The sequence below is a fragment of the Microtus oregoni genome, unplaced genomic scaffold, assembly GCF_018167655.1.
Source record: "Microtus oregoni isolate MIOR12 unplaced genomic scaffold, Mior012 000000F_ref0000247, whole genome shotgun sequence".
NCBI lineage: Eukaryota > Metazoa > Chordata > Mammalia > Rodentia > Cricetidae > Microtus > Microtus oregoni.
The window spans coordinates 14,160,072-14,179,954 of record NW_024543059.1 but is presented as its reverse complement, the minus strand read 5'-3'; the positions used below and the strand labels follow the sequence as shown (position 1 = coordinate 14,179,954).

General features: G+C 43.0%; 1 protein-coding gene across 1 annotated transcript in view; it reads right to left on the bottom strand.

The window, feature by feature from the left end:
• Positions 1–209: 209 nt before the first annotated feature.
• Positions 210–19,883, bottom strand: part of Sec11a (SEC11 homolog A, signal peptidase complex subunit) — a 34,178-nt gene continuing 14,504 nt past the window's right edge. The window contains exons 3-6 of the mRNA XM_041649034.1: positions 12,385–12,534; positions 8,443–8,562; positions 999–1,056; positions 210–714 (exon numbers count right to left, since the gene is read on the bottom strand). Coding sequence (XP_041504968.1) covers positions 664–714; positions 999–1,056; positions 8,443–8,562; positions 12,385–12,534 — 379 coding nt within the window. The 3' untranslated portion in view covers positions 210–663. The remainder of the gene's footprint in view (positions 715–998; positions 1,057–8,442; positions 8,563–12,384; positions 12,535–19,883) is intronic.

The window sequence follows — 19,883 nt, the reverse complement described above, 5'->3', positions numbered from 1 at the left end:
GTTGCCTTGAACTCACAATGGAATTGAGGATAACCTAGAGTTGATCTTCCAGTTTCTGGTGCTGAGATAGTCCAGGTTCTGGGATAACAAGCATGTAATCTCCATGCTCAGCCACATCCAAGCCTGTGTAAACATAATGGGCACTAATAACCGGCCAAGGAAGGCACATTTCAGAAGCTTTCCCAACAAACACAATTCCGGGAAAGGGGTTCAATATGCAAAGTCTTTTATTTAAAATTTTGAAAAGTGAAGACTTCTGACCACCTCAGTATGTGCCCTCCTGCTCCAAGGAAGGACGACTGTGAGCTCGCGCAGAGCTGTGTTTTCATCCACAGAACTCTGTAGGCACTTTGAAGTGAAGCTTGGCTTCAGAATACAAACACTGGGGGCTTTGGCTCAACCTTTAATATAAAAATTCACTGGTGTACAAAAGTGTGAAGAGTGAAATCCTGTGATTGAAAGTCCCCTCGCGTGCACTCCACGGTGCACGTGCGCCCGCCCACACATCCTCGGGTGTGGAAACAGAAACTAATGCAAACCAGTGCTACCAAGAAGCGCCAACATGTGCGTCCTCCGAATACCCGCCAATCACAGATCAGGATCTACTCCAAACATCCAGTAACAAAAAGCACAGCATCTTCCAGGAACAGCGCGGCCGACTTCTTACTCACGATGGACCAGCACAAATAAACCCAGCAGAAACAGTACTGCATACTAGAAAATGAAACAGGAGCATGGTCAGGGGCACTTCAACAGCTCTTAAGTCTTCAGTGTTAATTAACTCTTCTGTGACCAGACGCAATGACTCAACTATCTAATCATGCCTGCATGCTTTAACTGTAATCCTTTTAACAGTTTCCAACATTAAATGAAAGCTACTGTGGGGGAGGGAACTGAATTTGGGGCCTCCTCACCCATGCTCAGGACGTGTGCTGCTGAGCTGTACCCGAGACCCAAGAGCACTGCATTTTAAATCACACATGGTAGGGCAATCTCACCTTAAATTTAGGATAGTCATTCATGAGGATTGTCACAATTCCAATATAAGGAACAAATCTAGAACAAACAAGCAAACAAACAACTTATCATCACATAAAAATGCCCTAACAAAGCAGCTGCTGACCTGTACTGGCTACTGATTACCAGCACCTCCACAGAGTGCTAATTTTCAGTACAAAGTCCACTTGCATATATTATATTTGCTCCTTCCATCAGCCTGTTACAGGAAGTTAGGATTATTACCGTTTTATAGATGAAGAAACATGATCACGCACCCAAGCTGTATGGTTTGTGTGTGGCACAGTTGGTACCTCTAATGACTAGGGGCTGGGTGTGGCCTCTGAGCCTTTGGGGAGCTGTCAGTCATGATGGAGAGATAAGGCAGAGCCCGACAGGGTATTTCAAGCAGAGCAGTCAGCGCACAGAGGAGCCTTTTTAGGAGTTCAGGGCTTCACCACCGGCCTGTGTAACTGCAGTCTGGTTTTGCCCTCTCAATCCTGATTGTATTTTTTTTTTTTTTTTTTTTTTGGTTTTTCGAGACAGGGTTTCTCTGTGGTTTTGGAACCTGTCCTGGAACTAGCTCTGTAGACCAGGCTGGTCTCGAACTCACAGAGATCCGCCTGCCTCTGCCTCCCGAGTGCTGGGATTAAAGGCGTGCGCCACCACCGCCCGGCCTCCTGATTGTATTTTTCAGACAGGATCTTGAAATGTAGCCCAGGCTGGACTTGAGCTTACTTCCACCTGCCTGAGTCTCCTAAAATGCTAGACGAGGCCATGTGCCACTCTGTCTAGCTCTGAAACATCTATAGAGCCATGTCTGTCGGCACACACAGCAGACTGCTCTTAGCCTCCGTCTTCCTGTGCACCTCTGTAGCATTTTATTTTGATGACCACAAACTTGCTCTTGAAACGCTTCCTCTCTGATCTCGATCACCCACAAGCCTGTTTCTACATCCACCTCTAGACTGCTGTACCTGTTCTTTCATTTCTTTCCCAAACGGAATCATAGACGGGTGACCAAGCTCTGGGGATCTGAGCCATCTCCCCAGCCCTGTGTCTTCACTAGCCTTCTTTTTCTTCATCCCCTCAAACTAGACAAAACCACCTGGTGAAGATAGTTTAGCACTTGATACACTGCCATTGAGGTTTTTCCTCACAATTTTAACTAATTTGTTGTATCCCAATTATATGGTACCCGCCTCCCCTTCAGACTCTATATGAGAGCAGCAATCTTGATCCCCTGCAACAGCAAGGCCAACATAGAGCCATACTGCTTTGTACATCCAACCCTTCCAGTAAACACGTACAAGTTCGCACAAGGACATGCACGCTCATATGCACACGTGCACAGTTTCACCATGCTGGAGATCAAGCCCAGGGCTTCAGCTAGGCCAGACACTCACTATTGCTGAACCAAGTCTTTGGGCCAATACTGCCTGATGAAATGTTTGAATATCTGAGGTTTTTCTTTTCATTTTCTTGAGAAATTTCATTTTCTCCAGAATTTTCTCTCTATGCAAGGCAATTTAACATTGTAAGAATACAAAGCAGGGGCTGGGCATAGTGTACATGTATTTAATCCCAGCTCTTGGGAGGCAGAGGCAGGTGGATCTCAAGTTCAAGAATAGCCTGGTCTACATATTAAGTTTCAAGTTAATCAGGGCTACCTAGCGACACTCTATCTTAAAAACAAAATAAAACAACTCAATAATAATAATGATGATGATGATGACGATGATGATAATAATTCAGGACAGAACAAGAAAATGACCCGGTATCACTGATATGAGAGAAAAGATGGTGTTTCTATTTAGAAACATTCAACTTCTTCCATTTTCTCCTCCCCTGACGGGTCCAGAGTAGACTGGACACACTGTGTGTGGCAAACCAGCATTTATCACAGAGAAGAGTGGACTCTGAGCGCTTCACCACAGTCCACTTTCACTTTGTAAAGTGAACCTTCCTGCCATGCCAAAGGCCACAGAAACAGAAATCACATCTCACTCAACACCTCCACCATCAAGGTCACAGGCAAACCTCAACACTGTCTTTATAGTGTCCTTCACTTCCTATTCAGAACTCTCCTCACTTCCTATCTTATCCTGTTCTCTTAATTAAAAACTAAACCGTTCTCCTCCCTGCCTGCCCCCCTTCCCAGACTCCCTTTCCATATACTGGTTTTTCACAGCTGAACCTTCCTTGTTAGAATCACTTTGGGCTGCAGCTGAGCAGGGCCTAGCACACAGGCATGAAACCCTGAAAGCAAGGGTGCTCGTGCTCACCTGTAATCCCAGTGTCAGAGAGGGAGAGAGCTCATACAGCAGAGAGCTTAAGGCCAGCCTGGGCTACATGAAACCCGGCGTCAAGCACACAGCATCACCACATATGCTCTTGCATGGTCCCAGACTTGCTGAGTCTTCAAATGATGCTCTAGCACACTCAAGTGCAAGGTGTTTAGACTGATATATGGTGCATGACACAGGGACATGGTGACAAGCATGAGGACCACAGAGGATCCATGTCAACATGTGGGTTCCCCAAGAGCTGAAAAGAGACACCTACAAAATACTGCTAAGCTCTGGGAAGGACTTCATTAGTTGTTTTAAATCGAAATCTGCAGTACTTCCCCCCACCCCACTCAGATGTTAAAACAGAGCTGCTAGTAAGCAGAATGGGATTGTAGACGAGTAAACAGATGCCACACCACCTCCAACCCCAGCTCATGCCAAGTTATTATCTGGACGGTAGAGCATGGTCTACGGTTCACATGACCAAGAGTGCTGTTCAGGCAGCTGTGACACCATGCCAGTAACCTCAGCTCTGCTGGAGGCTGAGGCTGCACTGGCTGTACCTGCATGTGGATTTTACTTTTTGTTTACATTTAAGACTTGAACACTTTTATGGGATACCTCTCAATGTACTTCAATATATGTATACAGTCGGAGCACAGAGCAGACACTGACTTCAAAAGGACTGCTAGAGAGACAGCATTACCAACCGGTATTTAAAGAGAAAGCAAAGGCTAGAAAGATGGCTCAGGACTTGAGAGCATAGGCTCATCCAGAGGACTAGGTCTGATTCCCAGCACTGTCATGGTTCCTGACAACCGTCTGTAACCATGGTTCCTCTTCTGACCGCCTCTGGCACCAAACACACATGTGGTATGGACATACCAACCACATTTAAAAATCTATTTAAAAAAAAATAAAAGGGAGCTGGAGATATGGCTCAGAGGCTAAGAGCACAGACAGGCTCTTCAAGAAGTCCTAAGTTCAATTCCTAGCAACCACATGGTGGCTCACAACCATCTGTAATGAGGTCTGGTGCCCTCTTCTGGCCTGCAGACATACACACAGACAGAATATTGTATACATAATAAATAAATATTTAAAAAAAATAAATAAATGAACAAACAAACAAATAAGGGGTCTGTACCTCAGAAGCCAAATTAATGAAATGCTATATGATGATCCCAGAGTAGCTGGTTTTTGAAACGACCTGCTTGAAATTAAATAAAAAGTAAGTTTTTCTGAGGCAAGATTTCATGTAGCTCAAGCTGGCCATGAACTTTTAATCCTGTTAAGACATGCATACAACTGTAAAGCCTAGCTGACAAAAAGTGCATTTAAAAATGTATATTCACAAAGAATATACAAATTGTAATTGTTGGTTTTAGTCAAGAGAAAGCTCACATCAAACTCATTTCTTTTTTTGTTTTTAAAGATTTATTTATTTATTATGTACACAGTGTTCAGCCCCATGTATGCCTGCAGGCTAGAAGAGGGTACCAGACCTCATTACAGATGGTTGTGAGCCACCATGTGGTTGCTGGGAATTGAACTCAGAACCTTTGGAAGGGTAGTCAGTGCTCTTAACCTCTGAGCCATCTCTCCAGCCCTCAAACTCATTTCTTATATTTTTAATTTTTTATTTAAATAACTTTTTAGACTTGTTTTTATTAGTTTATTATTTTATGTATGAGTGTTTTGCATGCATGTGCAAGTGTGCCTGGTGCCCAAGGAGGTGGTGAGCCTCCATGTAGGTGTTGGGAACTGAACCTGGGTCCTTTGAAACAATAACCAGTGTTCTTAACCACCGAGTCAACTATTCAGCCCTATATTTTTAATTTTCAGAACAGGGCTTCACTGTGCTGCTGCAAACACCTTCCACCTCTAGAGGACCCTGTCCCAGCTCCCAGGTAGCTAGGATTATACATGTGACATATGTGCCACTGTACCTAGACACAAGCTTTATTTTTTCTTTACATGTCATTTACAAGCATTTTATGGGATACCACTTAATATATTGTAATACATGTATACAGTGTGCACTACGCCAGTCAGGGTAATCAGCATCTCCGTTCTACCATCAAAGGCTGTGGCAAACTTCAAGAGCAGACATTTTGTCTGGGCACTTTACTTGCTCTTCTGTTGGGACGGCCTTGTCTGGATGCTGACCGTCACTAGGCTAGTTTCCCTTTCCTTGGTTTCATTCCTTCCTCACCATCACATCTCTATTCTGCCGTCTCTCTTCTTTTCCTCCCATTGCTCTCTTCCGGGGACTAACTGGTCCTCTTAGATTGTTTTTAACTTTCTGGTTCTCAGAGTCATCTCTATTAAATATTTAGTTGGTACAATAGTATTTTCATTTCTGAAGTTTTTATTCTAGAAGATGAACTAACCTTGAAAATTAGGAGAGGTGAAAGAAGCCAAACACAGAAGACTACAACTATGATTCTGTTTACAAGAGAGACCCCAAACAGGCCAACCCCTAGACAGTAAGTTAGCGACTGTCAGCAGCGGCAGGAGGAAGGGGATGAGGCACGAATGCTGGTGAGCGTGGAGGGTTACCTGAGGTGGAGAGAAATGTCCTGGGATGAGGTAGTAGTGATGGTGATGGCTGCACAAACTTGGTAGAAATCATATTCATAAAGTACGAAGCTGGAATTTGTGAATTATGCCCCTTAAAATAGAGAACCTTATCTCTCCAGATATGTGAATTCTGTTTCAGTAACATTGTTAAAAAACATTTTGGTTCAGAACCTTAGCTGTTTCTAAAGATATTTGTAGCACAGTCACAGGCTTGCCTGCAGAAATGCTCTGCCCCCAAGAATAAGGTCCAGCCACACTCTGAAATTCCAGCTTCATGCTTTATAAATACAATTTCTACCAAGGAGAGCTACTCACGTCAACACGTGTCAAGCTGGGGGGTGGGTAATCGATGGAAAGTGAGTTTGTACAGTGAAGCCTGTCTGCCAGCTGTTCATGTCCCAGGTGTTTCATAGTTCATAGAAACGTTACCTAATTCAGATTATTAATTTTTTATTAAACCACTGAAGGGCTTATATTGGTAAACTTAAGATTTTATTTTAAACTTTATATAGTTTGGAATTTAAAAAATTCTTCAGAAAGACACGTTACTTGAGAGAAGGAAAACCTAACTACTCTAACCTAGACAATGAGACATCCTTAGCCAATGAAGGGACAGAAGAGGCAGACACAGTTGTGACAGTAAGAACCAAACACACATAAAGGGACACTCTTTCTTTTTTCTTCTTTCCCTGAAACAGGGTTTTTCTGTATAGCTCTGGCTGTGCTGGAACTCACTGTGCAGACCAGGTTGGCCTTGAACCTGGAGATCAGCCTGCCCCCTCTCAGATGCTGGGATTATAGGCGTGCGCCACCACCTCCCAGCTAAAGAGACATTCTTAAATGGAAGAAGCATACATAAAACAGTTCAGCAAAATTTGTTAAAAAGCTTTAAAGTGTGCATATGCTTTATCCAGTAGCTCAGTTTTATTAGTGGGAAGACTGGGTAGAACCACTGGATATATCTAACAGCAAGATGCTCGCTCTGACAGTGTCCACGAAACAAATGAACATCAAGCCACGCCGGGTGGACAGAAGCCTCTCGGGAGGCAGAGGCAGGCAGAGCTAATTCCAGGACAGGAACCAAAAACTATGGAGAAAACCTGTCTCAAAAAATCCAAAAAAAAGCCGGGCGGTGGTGGCGCACGCCTTTAATCTCAGCACTCGGGAGGCAGAGGCAGGCGGATCTCTGTGAGTTCGAGGCCAGCCTGGTCTACAGAGGGAGTTCTAGGATAGTCTCCAAAGCTACAGAGAAACCCTGTCTCGAAAAATAAAAAAAAAAAAAAAAAGAGAGAGAGAGAGAGACATAAGCCAGGGGCCAATTCTAAGGAGGACACCCAGTAGCTGTATGAGCTACTCCGAGAATGAGGTGCTAACTGTGAAAATGATGGCAAATTTGTAAACACACTAATGAGCAGTTAGGAGCACTGGCTGGGCCGGGAGGAGGTGGTGGAGGCAGAGGCAGGCGGATCTCTGTAAATTCGAGGCCAGCCTGGACTAAGAAGCAAGTTACAGGACAGATAGTGCTGTTATACAAAGAAACCCAGTCTCATTAAAAAAAAAAAAAAGTTCTCCTGAGGTTGATATTCACGCATGCAAGCACGCACGCCCACATGCAGACAAAACACAACACAACAGTACTTGTCTGATCTGGATTCCTTCCTATCTCTCATCCACTCAGCACCACTCCTGCACAGCTGTGTCACAGAGGTGCTGCTGCACAGCTGACTTATTTTAGTGAGGACAACGCTCCGACAACAGTAGGAACGCTTTGAAGCACCTAGAAAGAACCAGCACCCATCCATTTGAGGGACACCGTACCAGCAATTCTGCTGTGAGGGCTCAGAGTGGGCTCTGGAGCCTCCACCACTTAATCCCACCACCAGCAGCGTGATCTTAGACACGTAACATGACTATGAGTTTCCTCTGCAGAATGGTGTGTTAGGGTCGTCTGGAGGTTAAAATGAAGCAATACTCATAAGGCACATACAATGAGTGTCTGCTATATAGCAAGCTCTAATGAAGGTGAGTTATCGTTAATACTATTAATATATTAAAGTAGTAATTCCATACTTCTTTATACCCATAACTTACAAGTCCTGTCCTCCACTGATCTGTTCTCCTGATAATATCTGAAATAAACAGGCTTAACATAATTAACCTGGTCAACTACTGACATCAATATTCCTGGGATGAACTGAATAGCTGATTCGCTTTTAGAGACATAGTCTCATGTAGCCCATGTTGGCCTCCAAGTTTTTTAGTGAGTCTAGTCTTGAACTCTTAATCCTCTTGTCTCTACTTCCCAGGAGCTGGGATTACAGGTGTGTACCATCACCCCTGGCTAACATCTGTAATTGTGATGTCCAGCTTACAATCTCATCCCTAGCATTCTACCCTCTTATCTGTACCCATTCCCCCGCTCAGGAATAAGTACAACGCAAGGCTTAGGTGCATTTTAAGATGTGTATTTTTTAAAGGACAAAAGGTGACTTGGTGGAAGCAGGGTCAACTGCTATGCGTTCAGTTGTGCACAGTAAGACCACATTTAAAGATGTTTCCCCTGGGTACTCACCCCCTCGCTCTTCCTACAACGTCTTTCTTCTCTAGCCAGTGTTGTCCTTGTTTATAGAGGCCTCGGTCGTCAACGGCATTATTATCTCCTTTGGTTAGAAACTTGATATGCCCGTTTTGCCTTCAGAGTAAGGGAAACACAAGTCACCAAAAACCATCACGGCCTTAATGCAGAGAATCTGTTCTTCCCAACAAGCACCGGGTAATCACCATGCCTAACAGCGAGTCGATAACTGGCTGAGGAGTGCTTACGGCTGGACTGCTTAGCTAGAGAAAGATTAAGTGAGAAGTCTAACATTAAGAGCTGAAATACTTAGGCGAGCATTATGAACACAGCTGTAGAAAAACATGAAATGACACTAGATCATACAAATTTTACTACTTGAACAGATAAACTAGCATATATAATAAACTTCATCTTATATTAAAACATGCTATGCACAACCAATTTTCTACAAACATAAAAATCAAGGCACATACTAAATTATCCCTCCGGCTATAACTGTCTAAGTAAAGACCATGGAAAACTAACAAACAGCAGAATTCCTTTAACTAACATGGACATTTTCACATGGAACAAAGGCTCTAGGTGAAGGAAGCTCTAGATGGAGCAGCGTCTATACGGTGCAGCCAGTTTGACGACTCAGCAGATACGGCATTTGCCACCAAGCTGACAACATAAGTCTGGTCCCCAGAAACCACAGTACAAGGAAAGAAACAACTTCCCCAAGCTGTCCTCTCACCTCCATATGTACCTGGTAGTGCCCTCCAAATAAATAAATGTAATTAAAAAACAATAAAAGTAATTAAAAAAAAAACATCCCAAGTTAAAGCCACATCAACCAACTGTGGCCGAGGACCTTAATTGATTCAATCAAATTGAAGTTCAATCAAATGGTTTTATAAAAGTCATAATGACAGCTGGGAGGTGGTGGTGCACACCTTTGATCCCAGCACTTCAGAGGCAGAGGCAGGCAGATCTGTGTGAGTTTGAGACCAGTCTGGGTCTATAGAGCTAGTTCCAGACTGACAGCCAGGGCTGCACAGAGAACCCAGTTCAAAACGTAAGACCAAAACCAAAAGAAAAAAAAGTGTAAAATCCCTCACTATCTTGCCTAATCAAAAAATGGTTACCTTGGGACTGGTGACGTAGCTTAGTGAGTGCTGGCCTAGCATATACTAGGCCTTGATTTCGATCCCCGCACCAAATAAATGGAGCATGGCAGCATATGCCTGTAATCCCAATGCTCGGGAGGTAAAGGCAGGGAAACAAAAGAAGACAGCCTGGGCTACATGAAGCCCTATCTCAAAAAACCAAAACAGGAAGAAAGGGGAGGGGGAGAGATGGGGGGAGATCTAGGAATTTAATACTACTAAAGAATGTTAAGACTTCCTGCAATTTTTTTTTAGATTTATTTATTTATTTATTTATTTATTTTTTTTTTTTTTTGATTTTTCGAGACAAGGTTTCTATGTGGTTATGGAGCCTGTCCTGGAACTAGCTCTTGTAGACCAGGCTGGTCTCGAACTCACAGAGATCCGCCTGCCTCTGCCTCCCAAGTGCTGGGATTAAAGATGTGCGCCACCACCGCCCGGCTCTAGATTTATTTATTTATTATGTATACAACATTCTGCCTCTATGTATGCCCGCATGCCAGAGGAGGGCGCCAGATCTCATTACAGATGGTTGTGAGCCACCATGTGGTTGCTGGGAATTGAACTCAGGACCTCTGGAAGAGCAGCCAGTGCTAACCACTGAGCCATCTCTCCAGCCCTCCTGTAATTTTTTTAAAAATTGCTTTTAGATTTATTTTCTATGTATTAGTGTTTGACTGCACACATGCACACCATGGATGCGCCTGGCGCCTGAAGAGGAAAGAAGACAGTATTGGATCCCCTTGGACCTAGGGTTACAGGCCTTGTGAGCTGCCTGCCGTGTGGGTGGTGGAATGCAACTGGGTCCTCTGCAGGAGCGACAAGTGCTGTTCATCGCTGAGCCATCTCTCTGGCCCAACTTCTAGTAATTTTTTTTTTTTTTTTTTGGTTTTTTGAGACAGGGTTTCTCTGTGGCTTTGGAGCCTGTCCTGGAACTAGCTCTGTAGACCAGGCTGGCCTCAAACTCACAGAGATCCGCCTGCCTCTGCCTCCCGAGTGCTGGGATTAAAGGCGTGCGCCACCATCGCCCAGCTTTGTAATTTTCATAATGTTTACAGTTACGAAAGACCTGACTAAAACTAATACAAGTGTCTTTAACAATCACAGTCTATAGAAAAGAGACTTAGCTTCAGGTTTCTGCTGACTAATATCCACTCAGGAACTGACTCCCAAGATGCTAAGACCACAGGTGAAAACCAGGAGGTGTTGCAAACACCCAGGACAGTCAAGTGCAAATGCCACACTCAAAATGAGGTTCCAGCCAGAAACAATGCAAACACATACAGAGAAAATTAACCATAGCTGACAATTTGGTAAGTGAAAGAATGTCGGAGATACCACAGGGGATTAAAGAGGACAGTCAAGAGCACGGGGAGGAAGAGTCAGTTAAGAGTCAGTTAAGACAGAAAAGCACCAGGAGGGCGGAACGCTGGGCTATTCCCAAGGACCTGCTTGTCAGGAAACAACACACAGGCTTTCTCCTGCCGGCCTGGGATCAGCTCACTACTGTTTCCTGAAAAAGCACATAACCCATCATCTACTTAGTGGCAGAACAAATGCCCTGGTAACTACCCCTCAACACACCTATTAAGATTTAATGTATGTTCCAACCAGGCGGTGGCACACGCCTTCAACCCCAGCACTAAGGGAGGCAGAGGCAGGTGGTTCTCTGTGAATTCAAGATCAGCCTGCTCTACACAGCAAGTTCTAGGGCAGCCAGGCTACACAGAGAAACCCTGTCTCAAAAAACTTAAAAAACAAAGAAACCGATATGCTCCAGCCAGATGTGGTGGAGCCTGCATGGAATTAAAAAAGAACGTGAAAAACCCCTGGAAAAATCTTCAGAGAAACAGATGAATTAATAACTATTCAGTTTTCCAAATGTAAGCCAAACTTTCAGATATTCATAAAATTGGATGGAAAGTAAAGGTTAAAGGGTTCCCTACTCTCTATAATGTTTTATTATTAGCCCAGGCTAGCCTTCACCTTGCTATGCAAGCCAACAATGACCCTGAACTTGTCTGTCCCTGCCTCCCAAGTGCTGGGATTACAGACATGCATGCCAAGGCCGGGGTTTTGTAGTGCAGCACTGGGGAGCTAATCTAGGGCTTTCGTCTAGCAACAGAGTTACATGTTACATCTCCAGCCCTGTTTATTAACTAAAAAAAGAAAAAGTTTTATTAGCTGGGTAGTGGTGATGCACGCTTTTAATCCCAGCACTCAGGAGGCAGAGGCAGACAGATCTCTGTGAGTTCAAAGCTAGCCTGGTCTACAAAGCAAGTTCCAGGACAGAGAAACCCTGTCTCAAAAACAAACAAAAAAAGTTTTTCATAGATGAGTGTATTGCCTACATAAATGTGCACAAAAAACATGCCTGGTGCTTCTAGAGGTCAGAAGAAGGCATCAGATTTCCTAAAACTGAAGTTACAGATGGCTATGAGCTACCATGTTGGTTGCTGAGAACCAACCCGGGTCCTCTGTGAGGACAAGTGCTCTTAAGTGCTGACCCATCTTTCTAGCCCCACTCTGCAATAATTTTTATGTTTCAAAATTAAACACTTCAAACTCTAAAACAAAACTTTTCAAAAATACAAATGAGCCGGGCGATGGTGGCGCACGCCTTTAATCCCAGCACTCGGGAGGCAGAGGCAGGAGGATCTCTGTGAGTTCGAGACCAGCCTGGTCTACAGAGCTAGTTCCAGGACAGGCTCCAAAGCCACAGAGAAACCCTGTCTCAAAAAACCAAACCAAAAAAAAAAAAAAATACAAATGAAAAGCGGCCATGTACTTTTCATGGATCTTCAAGACTCGATGCACTATAGGAATCTCTCTTCCTTCTATCCTGAAGACGACGATTTCTCCCACTCGTATGGGATCTTCGACACGGTTCGTTAGAAAAAGGAGGTCCCCTCTGTGAAACGCGGGCTCCATGCTGCCACTGGGAGGAGATACAGAAAGACAGATACATTTCAGAATTGGATATTCAACAGAGCAACGGATACCAGATGCCCCGTGATGGACTCAGCATTTGAACAACCACGGTACCAAAGATGACACTGTCCTCAAAATAGGTTGCCTTCAACCACGTGATTTCATTTCTTCATTTTGGGGGCATAGTTACAGTCTCACAGTGTAGATCAGGCTGCCCTCAAACTTGTGGCAATTTTTTGACCTCAGCCTCCTTAGTCCTGAGATTACATGTTACATCATCATACCCAGCTTGGTTCCCCTCAACTAGTAAAAGAATTTTTTAGTTATTAGTCTTTACTAACTAGTTCCATTTTAAGCAATACGACTCAAAGGTGCTTAAGTCTTGAAAAGGGCAGTGTTACTAATTCTTTAACCTTTTGGAATTTCAAGTGACAAACAATATAAGAGACTGAACTTTAAAAACACTGCCCTTCTTTTGGCTTCCTCTGAAAATACTAAACATATTCAAATATTCAAATGAGAACTGGATCATCTCTTGCCATTTATAAGGTACAGACCATGATGACCTTATGAGTTCAACTGATTAGGGAGGAAAACAGCTCATCAAGTCAGAAACAGAACAAAGACAGTACTGGCGCTCCAGTCATTTCTTTGTCTGTAAAAAGAGAGCTCAAAGACTACTTGGATTTCTGTCTAAGAAATTCGGAAACTAGGAAGAAGGGGGAGGAGCCCGGGAAGAGCATCTCCTTCTCCCCTGCCTGTCCTGTCTCACACCTGGCTCTGAGAAGGGCCTAGGAGATTTGCATTTACATCTTCAGGAACTCACACTCCAGTTTTCAATTAGAAAAACATTATAAAAAGTAAAAATATCAGCTGGATGGTGGTGCTGCACACACCTGTAACGCCAGCACTTGGGAGACAGAGGCAGGCAGATCTCAGTGAGTTTGAGGCCAGCCTGGACTATAAAGCCAGCTCCAAGGAGCCAGGACGGTTACACAGAGAAATCCTATCTTGAAAAACAACAACAACAACAACAAGTTAAAAGTATCAGCAGGAAATAAAACTCGAGACAGAACACCCAGGCCCAGACACTGTTGTTTGAAGACTACATATAGGAACAGCTGCGGTTCCTAAACTCTCTTGTAACTAGATAACCCGAGCAATTTAAATAAAATCTTCATGCTCAGGTCACAAATAAACCCATTAATATCAGAATGTCTGGGAATGGGGGGCAGACATCACCAAATCCTCAGAAACTTCACTGTAGGGCTGGAGAGATGGCTCAGTAGTTAAGAGCCCTGGCAGCTCTTCCAGAAGTTCCGAGTTCAACTCCCAGCAACCACATGGTGGCTCACAACCATCTGTAATGAGGTCTGGTGCCCTCTTCTGGCCTGCAGGCATGTATGGAGGCTGAACACCATGTACATAATAAAGCAAAATTGGGGAACTATGAGAAATGTGTTTATTTTTGTGATTATTGTATCGAAGGCTAGCCTGAACTAGGTAGCCCATGATACCTAATCTTCTTGCCTCCCAAGTGATGGGATTACAGGTATGTTTGTCTGTTTGCTTATTATATTGTTGAATTCGAACTTACAGTAATCTTCCTGCTGGGATTGCAGTCTTGCACCACCATGCTAGGCTAGTACATGTTTATTCTTTCCCCACCTTCCAGACCGGTTTCTCTGTGTACTCAGAGACCCGCCTGCCTCTGCCTCCTTAGTGCTAGGACTAAAGACATTTGCTACCACCACCTGGTATATGTATTTATTCTTAAAGCTTCTGTAATAGGTAGGTAGATCTCTGAGTGTGAGGCCATCCTCGTCTATACAGCAAGTTCTAGGACAGCCAAGGCTACATACATAGTGAGATCCTGGCTCAAAATTAAATAAATTAAATTAAATTATTATTTAAAATTTGCAGGCTGAGGCTGTAGCTCAGTGGTAGAGAACTTGTCAGGAATGAACAAGACCCTGCGTTAACTCTCTAGCTGGATCTACCAAAAATTTAAAAAAAAAGGAAAAAAGAACTTTACATACAAGGCTATACACACACACGAGTGCGCGCGTGAAAAGAAAAAAAGGATGCACATACAGAATTATCTCCATTACATGTAAAAACCATACATGAAAAGAGACAACGAAGAAAAAAAAGGGAAAAAAAAAAGAAAAGAGACAACGATGTTAGCAGTGATTTCTATCTCAGAATTGCAAAGACAGGTTCATTTAGAGTTTCCAACTTTTCACATTATGGGAATATATTAACTTTTTCTTATTAGAGAAAGCATTTCTCCTTAAAGGTCACTATGACAGTCAGGCAGGAAATGACAAGGGCCTGAAATAGAACAGCAAAGAGAACAGCTATCAAGGAGTGGAGGGGAAAACATCAGTGGCCGATTAGACACACGAGAAAAAAAGGATGAGCCATAGGTTTATGGCACTGGGAACTGAGCAGATGCAGTGACAGTCACAGAAACAGGAGGGGAAAGATCAAAATGAAAAAAAGATTTTATTTTATCATGCAGAGAATCAAGAGTCTGGTCAGTAGTCAGGTGAAGCTGTCCCGTGGAATGAAATAAGAAACAAAAGGTTTTGGAATTCACATGTAAGTAGCCAGAGTGGTGGAGATGCTTGTGATACCAGCACCTGGGAGGTGCTCAATGCCAGCCTGCACCACATGCCAAGACTGTGCCCCCAAACCAAAATAAATAACTAAATAAGACATATCAAGTATGTGTAGAGGGTAAAAAGGCACAGAGTGAATGTGCTTGTACACCTTATATAAAAATGTCCCTGTGCCAAAGAGGCCAGCACTTTGGAGCAGCTCCTCCAGAAGACCTGAGTTCAATTCCCAGCACCCACATGACAGCTCACCTCTCTAACTCTAGCTCCAGGGGATTTGATGCCCTCTTCTGACCTCCACAGGCACCAAGCATACAAGTGGTGCACATACATTCATGAAAGCAAAATACACATAAAACAATAAAATTTAAAATGATAACAAAGAAAACCAGGGCTACATAGAGAAACCCTGTCTTGGGAGTAGGGGGGAGTACATACTGAGATCATTTAAACATGCTGTTAATTTAAACAGTAAATTATTAAGTGAATTATGAGTAACTCTGATATCTGATTAAATTACACCTTTCTCGTTTGCTTGTTTGTTTTGCTTTGTTTAGTTTATCAAGACAGGGTTTCTCTGTGTAGCCCTGGCTGTCCTGGAACTCACTCTGCAGACCTGGATGGCTTCAAACTCACAGAGATCCACCTGCCTTTGCCTCCTGAATGCTAGGATCAAAAACATGCGTCACTACTGCCTGGTTAAATTACACTTTCAATATGTCAAACATGTTTCCCTCTCTCCTTTTAAAATGAAGCAGGATTTTATGTTTCCATGGTTGGCCTTGAACTGGATGTGTAGCACAGGATGACCTTGAACATCTGACCTTTCTGCCTCTGCCTTCTGAGTCCTAGATCAAAGGTATACACTGCCACACATTAAAAAAACAAATGAACAAAAAATGTATGGGTGTTTTATACACAAGCATGCACATATGAGTACCATGTGTATACCTGGAGCCTTCAGAGGCCAGAAGAGACATGGTAACAACTATATGGCTGGAATTACGTAGCCTGGGTTGGCATCAAATTCACAGTGATACTCTTGCTTCCACATCCCAGATGCTTGAATGTGAGGAATGAGCTACCACATTCAACTACATTTTTAGTTTTTTAACTGACACATTAAAAAATGAATATATTGGTACTTGAAAAATGGCTCGTGTTGCCAAGTCTGATGATCTGAGTGCAATCCCTGGTACTCACACGATGGAAAGAATCGATGCCCACAAGTTATCCTGACATCTACATGTTCATCTACACACATACACAAATAAGATGTAAGTTATCCTGACATCTACATGTGCATCTACACATACACAAATAAATAAGATGCAAGTTATCCTCTGACATCTACATGTGCATCTAAACACATACACAAATAAGATGTAAGTTATCCTCTGACATCTACATGTGCATCTACACACATACACAAATAAATAAGATGTAAGTTATCCTCTGACATCTACATGTGCATCTACACACATACATAAATAAATAAAATGTAATAAAATATTTATATATTGGGGTCTGGGACTCAGACTTATTGAAAAGGGTGCCTGCCTAGCAAGCAAAAGCCCCGAGTTCAATTCCCAGCTGCTGCGGGATGATGTTCTTGTACCCTGTAAAGATTTCACTTGTACTGATTTAATAAAACGCTGATTGGGCCTGGCAGTGGTGGCACATGCCTTTAATCCCAGCACATGGGAGGCAGAGGCAGGCAGATCTCTGTGAGTTTGAGGCCAACCTGGGCTACAAGAACTAGTTCCAAGACAGGCTCCAAAGCCACAGAGAAACCCTGTCTCAAAAAACAAAACAAAACAAAAAACTCAAAACAAACAAACAAAAAAACACTGACTGGTCAGTAGCCAGGTAGGAAGTATAGGCGGGGTGACCAAATTAGGAGAATTCTGGAAAGAGAAAAGGAGGAGACACCTCTCAGACTCAGTCTCATTCTGAGATTCCAGGAGGTAGGCTCTCCAATTTCAGACTGAGGTAGAGGGAAGAATCAATGGTAAGAGTTAAAACCCTGTCTTGAAAAAAGACAAAACTGCCCCCCACCCAAAAAGAAAGAAAGAAAATAGCAATGGGAGCAGGGAAGCTATGAGTTTGTGCCTACCCTGAGCTATGCAGCAAGACCTGGCCCAAAACAAACAAAAAAACAAAATAGGGGCTGGAGAAATGGCTCAGTGGTTAAGAGCATTGCCTGCTCTTCCAAAGGTCCTGAGTTCAATTCCCAGCAACCACATGGTGGCTCACAACCATCTGTAATGAGGTCTGGTGTCCTCTTCTGGCCTGCAGACATACACACAGACAGAATATTGTATACATAATAAATAAATAAATATTAAAAAAAATAAAAAAAACAAAACAGTCTGAAAGGAGGAGAGCTTCAGAAAAAAACAATCCAACACTGAGGGGATTCTTGTCACAGCTAGAAGAGAGCTGCTTCTGGGTCACTTCCGGTGTCATTCTCATCAGTGGAGGTACTGGACTTCAAGGACTTTAATGTCTACCTGTGATCAGATATGCCTAGGAGGACTCAGGTCAACTGACAGTTTACCTTTAGGGCTTTGGTGAAGTTGGTGGATTCTGGGAATAAAAATAAATACTCTTACATGATTTATTATATTAACTGAGATTTCAGGTTATAGGCAAACTTTTTTTCCCTGAGACAGGGCTTGGCACTAAATGTATAGAAAGACCTGACCAGCTTTAAACCTGCAAAGATCCTCTACCTCCTGAGTATGGATTACATGCATGCCCTGCACATCCAGCTCCAAGCTAATTTATTCTGCCTTTATAGAGCTGTTAAAAACAAACAACTTAGCCAGGGACGATGTCCACAGGCAGAAAGATCAAAGATCACTCCAAGTTTAAGGTCAGCCTGGTTTACATAGTGAGTTCCAGGCTAGACAGGGCTACAGAGCAAGACCCTGCCTCAAATAGTGTGAGACATTATCTCAAAAACCCAAACCAAAAAGTACTGCCTTAATTTTGCTGGAGACCACTCAGAGGTAGAACATCCGCCAAGTACACAGGGAGGTCCTTAGGCTTTTCCCTAACACTGAAAACATCTGTCCAGAGTACTACACACACACTGAAAACATCTGTCCAGAGTATTACACACACACACACACACACACACACACACACACACACACCCGTCTCACATTCCAACCTTGAAGTAGAGAGCTTCAGTTGGTGCTGCCGTCTAGCACTAAGGAAGGACACCACACTATTGACAGGAAGCACAGGGCTTGGGTCATGTAAATTCTTTTGGGAGACTCTTTCTGGGGCTAGTCCCAATTTAGTTCTCCTTAGCAGAGGTGTTAAGGGACAGTCATCAGAAGCTGGCTAAGGCCACTGGAATAAATGGAGATTTGGACTAGGGAACTTGGTTTAAAAAAAAAAAAATGAAACAAAAATGATGGTAGCTTCATGTTAGATTCCCCTCTGTATGCTGTGAATATGTTTTACTATCATTGGTTAATAAAAGAAGCTGCTTTGGCCTATAGCAGGGCAGAATATAGTCAGGATGGAAGAGATATAAAAAGATATAAAAAGAAAGTAGGCAGAGTTAAGGAGAAAGCCACCAGCTGCCAGCCAGAACTTTACCAGTAGGCCACAACCTCGTGGCAATACACAGATTAATAGAAATGGGTTAATTTAAGATGTAAGAGTTAGTTAATAAGAAGCCTGAGCTAACAGGCCAAACAGTGTTGTGATTAATATAGTTTCTGTGTGATTATTTAGTTCTGGATGGCCAGGAAATGAACGCGCAATCTCTGCCAACAGTAGCTGATATGGTTGAGATGCACCTATAATCTCAGCATTTGGGAAGTCTTAGGCAGGAGAATCATGAATTCAATGCCAGCATGGGCAAAACTGTTTAAAAAGAAAGAGAGCCGGGCGGTGGTGGCGCACGCCTTTAATCCCAGCACTCAGGAGGCAGAGGCAGGCGGATCTCTGTGAGTTCAAGACCAGCCTGGTCTACAAGAGCTAGTTCCAGGACAGGCTCCAAAACCACAGAGAAACCTTGTCTCGAAAAACCGAAAAAAAAAAAAATAAATAAATAAATAAAATAAATAAATAAATAAATAAAAAGAGAGAAAAAGAATAAAAGCAAAAATTCTAACATTCTAACCATAAAGAGAGAGGAGAGAGAAGAAAGAGAGAGAGAGAGAGAGAGAGAGAGAGAGAGACAATGGAGAGCCTTCTGAAAACGCCAGGCACACTTTTGGTAGTGATGGTGGTGGACTTGAAGACATATATACTTACCAATGTCATCAAGCTCTGTACCGTAAAATCTACTGCTTGCTGTGCACTGGTCAGACCTCATACTTACCAATGTCATCAAGCTCTGTACCGTAAAATCTACTGCTTGCTGTGCACTGGTCAGACCTCACTAAAGCACTAAGAACAACTCTGGATACTAGGCATGGCTCCATTCCCTTTGTACTCTATCAGCTCCAGAAAGGACTTAGGTAACAAACCAAGCACCCAAATGAGACAGAACTATAATGATTCAATTAAATAACCACATAGTAATTTCAAAAAAAAGAAAAAAAACAGTGGCTAAATTAGGTTTTAAAATCAGTAAGATTTATTTATGAGTGCAAAGACAAGAAAGGAAATAAGGTGAAAAACAATTCAGTACACTCGTCTGAAGAGATGGTATTATTACCTTCAAAATTCCTGGAGTCTAGCTTAGGAATGATACTTAAAGGTCAACAGA